The 12194-nt window shown below is 59.1% G+C and overlaps 1 protein-coding gene across 2 annotated transcripts in view; it reads left to right on the top strand.

The window, feature by feature from the left end:
* The first annotated feature begins 4252 nt into the window (after window positions 1-4252).
* The window catches only part of HDAC4 (histone deacetylase 4), a 31517-nt gene continuing 23575 nt past the window's right edge, over window positions 4253-12194 (top strand). Inside the window, exons 1-4 of one of the 2 annotated variants that reach the window (XM_075607375.1) lie at window positions 4253-4526; window positions 10035-10185; window positions 10596-10710; window positions 11153-11274. In XM_075607375.1, the coding sequence (XP_075463490.1) occupies window positions 4332-4526; window positions 10035-10185; window positions 10596-10710; window positions 11153-11274 (583 nt within the window). In that variant the 5' untranslated portion in view covers window positions 4253-4331. The remainder of the gene's footprint in view (window positions 4527-10034; window positions 10186-10595; window positions 10711-11152; window positions 11275-12194) is intronic. The other variant, XM_075607376.1, reaches the window with a different exon arrangement.

Below are 12194 nucleotides of genomic sequence, written 5' to 3'. Positions count from 1 at the left end.
CCACGTATGGCGGCCCCTCTCTCTGCTCCACGTATGGTGGCCCCTCTCTCTGCTCCTCGTATGGTGGCCCCTCTCTCTCTGCTCCTCATATGGCGGCCCCTCTCTCTGCTCCACGTATGGCGGCCCCTCTCTCTGCTCCTCGTATGGCGGCCCCTCTCTCTCTGCTCCTCGTATGGCGGCCCCTCTCTCTGCTCCTCGTATGGCGGCCCCTCTCTCTGCTCCTCGTATGGCGGCCCCTCTCTCTGCTCCTCGTATGGCGGCCCCTCTCTCTGCTCCTCGTATGGCGGCCCCTCTCTCTGCTCCTCGTATGGCGGCCCCTCTCTCTGCTCCTCGTATGGCGGCCCCTCTCTCTGCTCCTCGTATGGTGGCCCCTCTCTGCTCCTCGTATGGCGGCCCCTCTCTCTGCTCTTCGTATGGCGGCCCCTCTCTCTGCTCCTCGTATGGCGGCCCCTCTCTCTGCTCCTCGTATGGTGGCCCCACTCGCTGCTTCTCATATGGTGGCCCCTCTCTCTCTGCTCCTCATATGGCGGCCCCTCTCTCTGCTCCACGTATCGCGGCCCCTCTCTCTCTGGTCCTCGTATGGCGGCCCCTCTCTCTCTGGTCCTCGTATGGCGGCCCCTCTCTCTCTGGTCCTCGTATGGCGGCCCCTCTCTCTGCTCCACGTATGGCGGCCCCTCTCTCTCTGCTCCTCGTATGGCGGCCCCTCTCTCTCTGCTCCTCGTATGGCAGCCCCTCTCTCTCTGGTCCTCATATGGCGGCCCCTCTCTCTCTGGTCCTCATATGGCGGCCCCTCTCTCTGCTCCACGTATGGCGGCCCCTCTCTCTCTGCTCCTCATATGGCGGCCCCTCCCTCTCTGCTCCTCGTATGGCGGCCCCTCCCTCTCTGCTCCTCGTATGGCGGCCCCTCTCTCTGCTCCTCGTATGGCGGCCCCTCTCTCTCTGCTCCTCATATGGCGGCCCCTCTCTCTGCTCCTCGTATGGCGGCCCCTCTCTCTCTGGTCCTCATACGGCGGCCCCTCTCTCTCTGGTCCTCGTACGGCGGCCCCTCTCTCTCTGGTCCTCATATGGCGGCCCCTCTCTCTGCTCCACGTATGGCGGCCCCTCTCTCTCTGCTCCTCATATGGCGGCCCCTCCCTCTCTGCTCCTCGTATGGCGGCCCCTCCCTCTCTGCTCCTCGTATGGCGGCCCCTCTCTCTGCTCCTCGTATGGCGGCCCCTCTCTCTCTGCTCCTCATATGGCGGCCCCTCTCTCTGCTCCTCGTATGGCGGCCCCTCTCTCTCTGGTCCTCGTATGGCGGCCCCTCTCTCTCTGGTCCTCGTATGGCGGCCCCTCCCTCTCTGCTCCTCGTATGGCGGCCCCTCCCTCTCTGCTCCTCGTATGGCGGCCCCTTTCTCTCTGCTCCTCATATGGCGGCCCCTCTCTCTGCTCCTCGTATGGCGGCCCCTCTCTCTGCTCCTCGTATGGCGGCCCCTCTCTCTGCTCCACTTATGGCGGCCTCTCTCTCTGCTCCTCGTATGGCGGCCCCTCTCTCTCTGGTCCTCGTTTGGTGGCCCTCTCTGCTCCTCGTATGGCGGCCCCTCTCTCTGCTCCTCGTATGGCGGCCCCTCTCTCTGCTCCTCGTATGGCGGCCCCTCTCTCTGCTCCTCGTATGGCGGCCCCTCTCTCTGCTCCACGTATGGCGGCCTCTCTCTCTGCTCCTCGTATGGCGGCCCCTCTCTCTGCTCCTCGTATGGCGGCCCCTCTCTCTCTGGTCCTCGTATGGTGGCCCTCTCTGCTCCTCGTATGGCGGCCCCTCTCTCTGCTCCACGTATGGCGGCCTCTCTCTCTGCTCCTCGTATGGCAGCCCCTCTCTCTGCTCCTCGTATGGCGGCCCCTCTCTCTCTGGTCCTCATATGGTGGCCCCTCTCTGCTCCTCGTATGGCGGCCCCTCTCTCTCCGGTCCTCGTATGGCGGTCCCTCTCTCTCTGGTCCTCGTATGGCGGCCCCTCTCTCTCTGGTCCTCGTATGTTGGCCCCTCTCTGTCTGCTCCTCGTATAGTGTCTGGTGGCCCCTCTCTCTCTGCTCCTCGTCTTGTGGCCCCTCTCTCTCTGCTCCACTAATGCGGTGTATGATGGCCCCTCTCTCTCTGCTCCTCGTATAGTGTCTGGTGGCCCCTCTCTCTCTGCTCCTCGTCTTGTGGCCCCTCTCTCTCTGCTCCACTTATGATGTGTATGTTGGCCCCTCTCTCTCTGCTCCTCGTATAGTGTCTGGTGGCCCCTCTCTCTCTGCTCCTCGCATAGTGTCTGGTGGCCCCTCTCTCTCTGCTCCTCGTCTTGTGGCCCCTCTCTCTCTGCTCCACTTATGATGTGTATGTTGGCCCCTCTCTCTCTCTGCTCCTCGTATAGTGTCTGGTGGCCCCTCTCTCTCTGCTCCTCGTATAGTGTCTGGTGGCCCCTCTCTGCTCCTCGTCTTGTGGCCCCTCTCTCTCTGCTCCACTTATGCGGTGTATGATGGCCCCTCTCTCACTGCTCCTCTTATGCGTTGTATGGTGGCCTCTCTCCATGCCCTGCCTCTTACTTGTGGCTTTCCCAGTCAGGATAGTGGTAGGTAGCCTGCGCTAGTAGTGGAGGAGCACTGAGCGATCATGTTAATATATCTCCTATACATCCAATAACCAAGCCTCAGTACCTGCCTCTCCTGCACATAGAGTCCTGCTGTGTCTGACTGTACAGATACTGTCCCGGCTGGCTCAGTCTGGCCACGTTTACCATTGTGTCTGGGTTATTGTGGTACTACCTGAGGCTCCGACACAGCCAGTGCCAGACCTGTGATCTGAAGTGCAAGGCTGCACTGGGGGGGCGGGGGGCTAAGGTACAAGGAGAGAGTCGCACGGATGATAAGATCTCCCACTCCCAAGAGCAGAGATTTTACCTACTTGCCGCGTGGTTGCATAGCAGTTAACCTCTTCAGTGCTGGAGAACAGACCCCCTCATGCACCTGTATGTAAAGATTTCCAATTCCTTGCCTTGGTTCTGTAAACCAAGCTGTAGATGGGCGTGATACGTCCCCTGGTTTATATGACATCTGACATCTCCTACGGTGAATGTCACCACAGGAGCTGTGTCCTGGTTATCTTGTCCCTTCCTCATCTTTAACAAATGGGGTTTAAAACCCCCAGCTCCTTATTTAAGACCTCATTAGTTGCGCATCCAGCTGTGGCTGGATCTCTGCTCTTGCTATTTCAGTGCCGAGTTTCACCTCCTTCATTGCATTGGTCTCAATCAATCCCCACACATCACCCCTCCACTCTTCAGAGACTCTGGCTTGAGTAAGGGAGGGTTAGAGAGGGGGGAAGTTGGGGGCAGGGGAAGATGTGCCTTTCCTGGGAGTTCTGTATTGTAATCCCAAGCTTTGGTGGGTACCCTGAATACAGCCTTTGTGCCTCTGCTAACGTCACTGCCCTGGCTGCCTTCGTAAGCTCTTGGAGATGAACCCAAACGAGCAGCTCTGAGACCAGGGATGGGGGGTATGCTTCTGGGAAAAAGAGAAGCCTGCTTTGTTTTCAGGAGGGCTTAGTCTGTCGGATCCCCTCCCTGACTCACCCCACTCTCCTCCGCCTTCCTTTCAACTCGCCCTAACAACTTGCGCTTATTGGGGGTCCTGAATGGGCGAGCGTCACAAGTGATGCACTAGCCACTGAACACGATGACCGCCGTTTGTACATCCCATCCCGGCAGCTGGGTCACCAGACGTCAGGGGCACAATTGTTGCAAATTCCCCCCCTAGCATGGCTCGGCTGCCAGCTCGGATCTCTCAATCTCCACATGCTGGCTTCGCTTTCTCTCTTCCGATCAACACAACTTTCCAACAGCTGCCACCATAGATCATGTCCAGGTCTGGGTATCAATCCGGGGGTTTGTTCCCGTTACACGCTTGAGTGACCCACATCTGCAAACGCTGTGTCACCAGCATCTCAATAGCACTGAGCATGAAGATTCGATAGGTAATATTTGGGCACCGAGCATTGCATCGCTGGCTCTTCTGCAAAGCAAGGGCTAAAATAAGACCATCTTTCATTTGTTGCCTCATGGGATAGTGATGTGCCCATGATCCCAACAAAAGCTCACAAATGGGACAGCTTCAGAGGAGGCTTCCTACAGGCTACTTGCACTGTACCGTACGGGAGCTGTGTGCTGAGGGTCTCTTGTACTCAATATAGAGGGGATTCTGCAGTATTATGTGAGCTCTTGTCTTAATGGTGTCTGCAGTATCAGTATATCAATGTCTCCTTCCCTACTGCAGTTGACGTGAGTGCTGCGCTGCCGCTGCAAGTGGCCCCCAGCGCTCTGCCCATGGACCTGCGGCTAGACCCCCAATACCCACTCCCTGGGCCTGAGCCCAGCATGCGGGAGCAGCAGCTGCAGCAGGAGCTCCTGGCCCTAAAGCAGAAGCAGCAGATTCAGCGGCAGCTTCTTATCGCCGAGTTTCAGCGGCAGCACGAACAGCTGTCCCGTCAGCACGAGGCACAGCTACACGAGCATGTGAAGGTGAGACACACGCACAGCTACACGAGCATGTGAAGGTGAGACACACGGCACAGCTACACGAGCATGTGAAGGTGAGACACACGCACAGCTACACGAGCATGTGAAGGTGAGACACACGCACAGCTACACGAGCATGTGAAGGTGAGACACACGCACAGCTACACGAGCATGTGAAGGTGAGACACACGCACAGCTACACGAGCATGTGAAGGTGAGACACACGCACAGCTACACGAGCATGTGAAGGTGAGACACACGCACAGCTACACGAGCATGTGAAGGTGAGACACACGCACAGCTACACGAGCATGTGAAGGTGAGACACACGCACAGCTACACGAGCATGTGAAGGTGAGACACACGCACAGCTACACGAGCATGTGAAGGTGAGACACACGCACAGCTACACGAGCATGTGAAGGTGAGACACACGCACAGCTACACGAGCATGTGAAGGTGAGACACACGCACAGCTACACGAGCATGTGAAGGTGAGACACACGCACAGCTACACGAGCATGTGAAGGTGAGACACACGCACAGCTACACGAGCATGTGAAGGTGAGACACACGCACAGCTACACGAGCATGTGAAGGTGAGACACACGGCACAGCTACACGAGCATGTGAAGGTGAGACACACGCACAGCTACACGAGCATGTGAAGGTGAGACACACACACAGCTACACGAGCATGTGAAGGTGAGACACACGGCACAGCTACACCAGCATGTGAAGGTGAGACACACGCACAGCTACACGAGCATTTGAAGGTGAGACGCACGCACAGCTACACGAGCATGTGAAGGTGAGACACACGCACAGCTACACGAGCATGTGAAGGTGAGACACACGGCACAGCTACACGAGCATGTGAAGGTGAGACACACGCACAGCTACACAAGCATGTGAAGGTGAGACACACGCACAGCTACACGAGCATGTGAAGGTGAGACACACGCACAGCTACACGAGCATGTGAAGGTGAGACACACGGCACAGCTACACGAGCATGTGAAGGTGAGACACACGGCACAGCTACACGAGCATGTGAAGGTGAGACACACGCACAGCTACACGAGCATGTGAAGGTGAGACACGCACAGCTACACGAGCATGTGAAGGTGAGACACACACACAGCTACACGAGCATGTGAAGGTGAGACGCACGGCACAGCTACACGAGCATGTGAAGGTGAGACACACGCACAGCTACACGAGCATGTGAAGGTGAGACACACACACAACTACACGAGCATGTGAAGGTGAGACACACGCACAGCTACACGAGCATGTGAAGGTGAGACACACGCACAGCTACACGAGCATGTGAAGGTGAGACACACCCACAGCTACACGAGCATGTGAAGGTGAGACACACGCACAGCTACACGAGCATGTGAAGGTGAGACACACGCACAGCTACACGAGCATGTGAAGGTGAGACACACGCACAGCTACACGAGCATGTAAAGGTGAGATACACGGCACAGCTACACGAGCATGTGAAGGTGAGACACACGCACAGCTACACGAGCATGTGAAGGTGAGACACACGCACAGCTACACGAGCATGTGAAGGTGAGACACACGCACAGCTACACGAGCATGTGAAGGTGAGACACACACACAGCTACACGAGCATGTGAAGGTGAGACGCACGGCACAGCTACACGAGCATGTGAAGGTGAGACACACGCACAGCTACACGAGCATGTGAAGGTGAGACACACACAGCTACACGAGCATGTGAAGGTGAGACACACGGCACAGCTACACGAGCATGTGAAGGTGAGACACGCACAGCTACACGAGCATGTGAAGGTGAGACACACGCACAGCTACACGAGCATGTGAAGGTGAGACACACGGCACAGCTACACGAGCATGTGAAGGTGAGACACACGGCACAGCTACACGAGCATGTGAAGGTGAGACACACGCACAGCTACACGAGCATGTGAAGGTGAGACACGCACAGCTACACGAGCATGTGAAGGTGAGACACACGCACAGCTACACGAGCATGTGAAGGTGAGACACACGGCACAGCTACACGAGCATGTGAAGGTGAGACACACGCACAGCTACATAAGCAGGTGAGACACACGCACAGCTACACGAGCATGTAAAGGTGAGATACACGGCACAGCTACACGAGCATGTGAAGGTGAGACACGCACAGCTACATAAGCAGGTGAGACACGCGCACAGCTACACGAGCATGTGAAGGTGAGACACACGGCACAGCTACACGAGCGGGTGGGACACGCGCGCACAGCTACACGAGCATGTGAGACGCACAGCTACACGAGCGGGTGGAATACGCGGGCACAGCTACACGAGCGGGTGGGACACGCGGGCACTGCTACACGAGCGGGTGGGACACGCGGGCACAGCTACACGAGCGGGTGGGACACGCGCGCACAGCTACACGAGCATGTGAGACGCACAGCTACACGAGCGGGTGGGACACGCGGGCACAGTTACACGAGCGGGTGGGACACGCGGGCACAGCTACACGAGCGGGTGGGACACGCGGGCACAGCTACACGAGCGGGTGGGACACGCGGGCACAGCTACACGAGCGGGTGGGACACGCGGGCACAGCTACACGAGCGGGTGGGACACGCGGGCACAGCTACACGAGCGGGTGGGACACGCGGGCACAGCTACACGAGCGGGTGGGACACGCGGGCACAGCTACACGAGCGGGTGGGACACGCGGGCACAGCTACACGAGCGGGTGGGACACGCGGGCACAGCTACACGAGCGGGTGGGACACGCGGGCACAGCTACACGAGCGGGTGGGACACGCGGGCACAGCTACACGAGCGGGTGGGACACGCGGGCACAGCTACACGAGCGGGTGGGACACGCGGGCACAGCTACACGAGCGGGTGGGACACGCGGGCACAGCTACACGAGCGGGTGGGACACGCGGGCACAGCTACACGAGCGGGTGGGACACGCGGGCACAGCTACACGAGCGGATGGGACACGCGGGCACAGCTACACGAGCGGGTGGGACACGCGGGCACAGCTACACGAGCGGGTGGGACACGCGGGTACAGCTACACGAGCGGGTGGGACACGCGCGCACAGCTACACGAGCATGTGAGACGCACAGCTACACGAGCGGGTGGGACACGCGGGCACAGTTACACGAGCGGGTGGGACACGCGGGCACAGCTACACGAGCGGGTGGGACACGCGGGCACAGCTACACGAGCGGGTGGGACACGCGGGCACAGCTACACGAGCGGGTGGGACACGCGGGCACAGCTACACGAGCGGATGGGACACGCGGGCACAGCTACACGAGCGGGTGGGACACGCGGGCACAGCTACACGAGCGGGTGGGACACGCGGGCACAGCTACACGAGCGGGTGGGACACGCGGGCACAGTTACACGAGCGGGTGGGACACGCGGGCACAGCTACACGAGCGGGTGGGACACGCGGGCACTGCTACACGAGCGGGTGGGACACGCGGGCACAGCTACACGAGCGGGTGGGACACGCGGGCACAGTTACACGAGCGGGTGGGACACGCGGGCACAGCTACACGAGCGGGTGGGACACGCGGGCACTGCTACACGAGCGGGTGGGACACGCGGGCACAGTTACACGAGCGGGTGGGACACGCGGGCACAGCTACACGAGCGGGTGGGACACGCGGGCACTGCTACACGAGCGGGTGGGACACGCGGGCACTGCTACACGAGCGGGTGGGACACGCGGGCACAGCTACACGAGCGGGTGGGACACGCGGGCACAGCTACACGAGCGGGTGGGACACGCGGGCACTGCTACACGAGCGGGTGGGACACGCGGGCACAGCTACACGAGCGGGTGGGACACGCGGGCACAGCTACACGAGCGGGTGGGACACGCGGGCACAGCTACACGAGCGGGTGGGACACGCGGGCACTGCTACACGAGCGGGTGGGACACGCGGGCACAGCTACACGAGCGGGTGGGACACGCGGGCACTGCTACACGAGCGGGTGGGACACGCGGGTACAGCTACACGAGCGGGTGGGACACGCGGGCACAGCTACACGAGCGGGTGGGACACGCGGGCACAGTTACACGAGCGGGTGGGACACGCGGGCACAGCTACACGAGCGGGTGGGACACGTGGGCACTGCTACACGAGCGGGTGGGACACGCGGGCACAGCTACACGAGCGGGTGGGACACGCGGGCACAGCTACACGAGCTGGGTGGGACACGCGGGCACTGCTACACGAGCTGGGTGGGACACGCGGGCACTGCTACACGAGCTGGGTGGGACACGCGGGCACTGCTACACGAGCGGGTGGGACACGCGGGCACAGCTACACGAGCTGGGTGGGACACGCGGGCACTGCTACACGAGCTGGGTGGGACACGCGGGCACTGCTACACGAGCGGGTGGGACACGCGGGCACTGCTACACGAGCTGGGTGGGACACGCGGGCACTGCTACACGAGCTGGGTGGGACACGCGGGCACTGCTACACGAGCTGGGTGGGACACGCGGGCACTGCTACACGAGCGGGTGGGACACGCGGGCACTGCTACACGAGCTGGGTGGGACACGCGGGCACTGCTACACGAGCGGGTGGGACACGCGGGCACTGCTACACGAGCTGGGTGGGACACGCGGGCACTGCTACACGAGCTGGGTGGGACACGCGGGCACTGCTACACGAGCGGGTGGGACACGCGGGCACTGCTACACGAGCGGGTGGGACACGCGGGCACAGCTACACGAGCGGGTGGGACACGCGGGCACAGCTACACGAGCTGGGTGGGACACGCGGGCACAGCTACACGAGCTGGGTGGGACACGCGGGCACTGCTACACGAGCGGGTGGGACACGCGGGCACAGCTACACGAGCTGGGTGGGACACGCGGGCACTGCTACACGAGCTGGGTGGGACACGCGGGCACTGCTACACGAGCGGGTGGGACACGCGGGCACTGCTACACGAGCTGGGTGGGACACGCGGGCACTGCTACACGAGCTGGGTGGGACACGCGGGCACTGCTACACGAGCGGGTGGGACACGCGGGCACAGCTACACGAGCGGGTGGGACACGCGGGCACTGCTACACGAGCGGGTGGGACACGCGGGCACAGTTACACGAGCTGGGTGGGACACGCGGGCACAGCTACACGAGCGGGTGGGACACGCGGGCACAGCTACACGAGCTGGGTGGGACACGCGGGCACAGTTACACGAGCTGGGTGGGACACGCGGGCACTGCTACACGAGCGGGTGGGACACGCGGGCACTGCTACACGAGCTGGGTGCTACTGCTAAACGAGTGGGGTGCTGCACGTTAAGATGAGAGGTAGGTACAGGGGAGCATGCTAAGGGGATTTGCAGGTACATGACGAGTTGAGACTGACCCACGTACCCAGGGGATGGGGAGGGGAAACGCGATGAAACATTTGTAGAAGTATTCCAGTGGTCTCCTAGCTGCGCTGAGCTGGCTGTGTGTCCCCCGCGCAGCAACAGCAGGAGCTCCTGGCTATGAAGCATCAGCAGGAGCTGCTGGAACATCAGAGGAAGCTGGAGCAGCACCGTCAGGAGCAGGAGATGGAGAAACAGCAGAGAGAACAGAAGCTGCTACAGCTGAAGAACAAGGAGAAGGGCAAAGAGAGTGAGTGACTGCGTGTGCAGCATAGTCAGAAGGGGATATGCTTAGGGGTGCATAGGGGGAGAGGGGTGGGGCATGGAAAGGGGTGCAAAGGAAGCGCGATGGCGACAGAGAAACCATGCAGTAGCTAGTGGGAGAGGGGGGAAAATAGGAGACGAGGTAATAGTGTGCGGTGTGAGTGGAAGAGTGTGAGCCTCTTGCCACGTCCCTCCTGTGAGTGAGGAGGATTCTGTGAGGCGTTACACGGGGAGAGTTGCGAGAGTCAGTCTGGTTATGACATCACAGGTTGCGTGGGATGTACAGAACAGTCCTTATGAGGTCATACATTTTGTGCGATACAGAGTTGTGGTTATGAAGTCAGAAGATTGCGTGCGATACACTGGGGTGATGTCATAGATCACGTCATATTGCAGGTGCCGTGGCAAGCACAGAAGTGAAAATGAAGTTGCAGGAGTTTGTGCTGAATAAGAAGAAAGCGCTCGCTCACCGGAGCCTGAATCACTGCATGTCCAGTGACCCTCGCTTCTGGTGAGAGCCATTTTTAAAATCCCCACCATTAAACCTTTTTCTTGAACTGTAACCCAATGGATGGTCTCAGGTGGTGCATGATCTGGGTGGAACAGGACAAGGCAGTTAATTGGTTTTGGCAGCATAGTGTAACTGACCAGACCCCATGATACCTGATAAACGGTGCACTCGGTAACAGAATCATTTAACACATCGGTAAGCATGGCTAACTCCAATTCTAATGGATCTGGTTAAGTAAGTGTTAATGGTTTTACGGCTTAGGGAATAGTCCCCTATGACTGAAGATGGGGAGGGTTGAAACTGCTGTGACTCTTGGGGAGAGACAGGGCCCCAGTTTTCTTTGTCTCCTCGTGACCAGTAACCTGCGTTACCCTGATGCTGAGTTTTCATCCCCCCCCTTTCTCATGCTGTCCCCCGACGCTGCTCCCTTCCTGCCCCACAGGAAGACCCAACACAGCTCCCTGGACCAGAGCCCACCCCCTCAGGGAGGAGTGTCCGCCTCGTACCACAACCCCATGCTGGGAATGTATGACTCCAAAGATGACTTCCCGCTGAGAAAGACAGGTGAGCGCTGTGCTCCTCCACCTCCTGCAGGGGGAGCTGCTGAGTAACCTGTAGGGTGGGTCAGCGGTCAGACCGTTCTGACGCACCTCTCTCCCATCACTGCATCTTCAGATCTCTGATGGGGGGGGTTTTATAACCATGTATTTATATATCAGTCCGTTTAGAGTAGTGGGTGCATGAAACCGCATTCAGAGGAGAGGATTTTGCCAAATAATTCAGAACCGCCTGAGATGATCAGGGTGAAACCTGGCGGGGTTGGGGACAGGGAAGCCGAGAGACGTAAGATCTCGCATTAAGCGGGGCAGACGTGATCCGTACCTGCTTCCCGTTTCTTCCTGTGTGATCAGTGATAGTTACAAGGCCTTATCGCACAGGATCTGTCCGTGACCGTTTGCTCCCCTTCTCACTGCATCTCTCATTCATTCTTTTCCCTCCCACCCATTCCCTTGTTTTGCTTTCTCCATTCACTTTTTCCTCCGCCCGGCCTCTCCTCCTTTCTTCCCCTCCCCCTCCCTTCCCTGTCGCTGCTGTATGAGTAGTTACAGGAATGGTTGTGAATTATTAATGCATCAGAAGTATATTTATTTGATGTGGTCCTTTGCAGGGAGTGGGGCTGTGCTGGCTCTATGGGGTAAGCCAGGTGCTATCGGAAGCTTTCACCAGTCTTATGGATATCGATTTTTGAAGCTAATGTGGATGTTCAGATTCCAGCTCTGGTTACAATTGCTCAGAGGCGGCACCCAGAGAGATGCTCAGGCTTTCTGTGTCTGTCCACTGCATGTGTGCAGCTCTTGAAAGTGCTTAAAATAACTGATGTTGGGGGACAAGCTACTTAAAACAGCTTGGATCAGGCACAGATATTCATTGCAGGTTGTAATATCAACATTGGAGTTCTTCATAGATGAAATGATGGTGTATGG

This window comes from Ascaphus truei, chromosome 7 (assembly GCF_040206685.1).
Source record: "Ascaphus truei isolate aAscTru1 chromosome 7, aAscTru1.hap1, whole genome shotgun sequence".
Lineage (NCBI taxonomy): Eukaryota > Metazoa > Chordata > Amphibia > Anura > Ascaphidae > Ascaphus > Ascaphus truei.
Note: the sequence above shows the minus strand (reverse complement) of the source record. Positions and strands in the feature narration are given on the sequence as shown.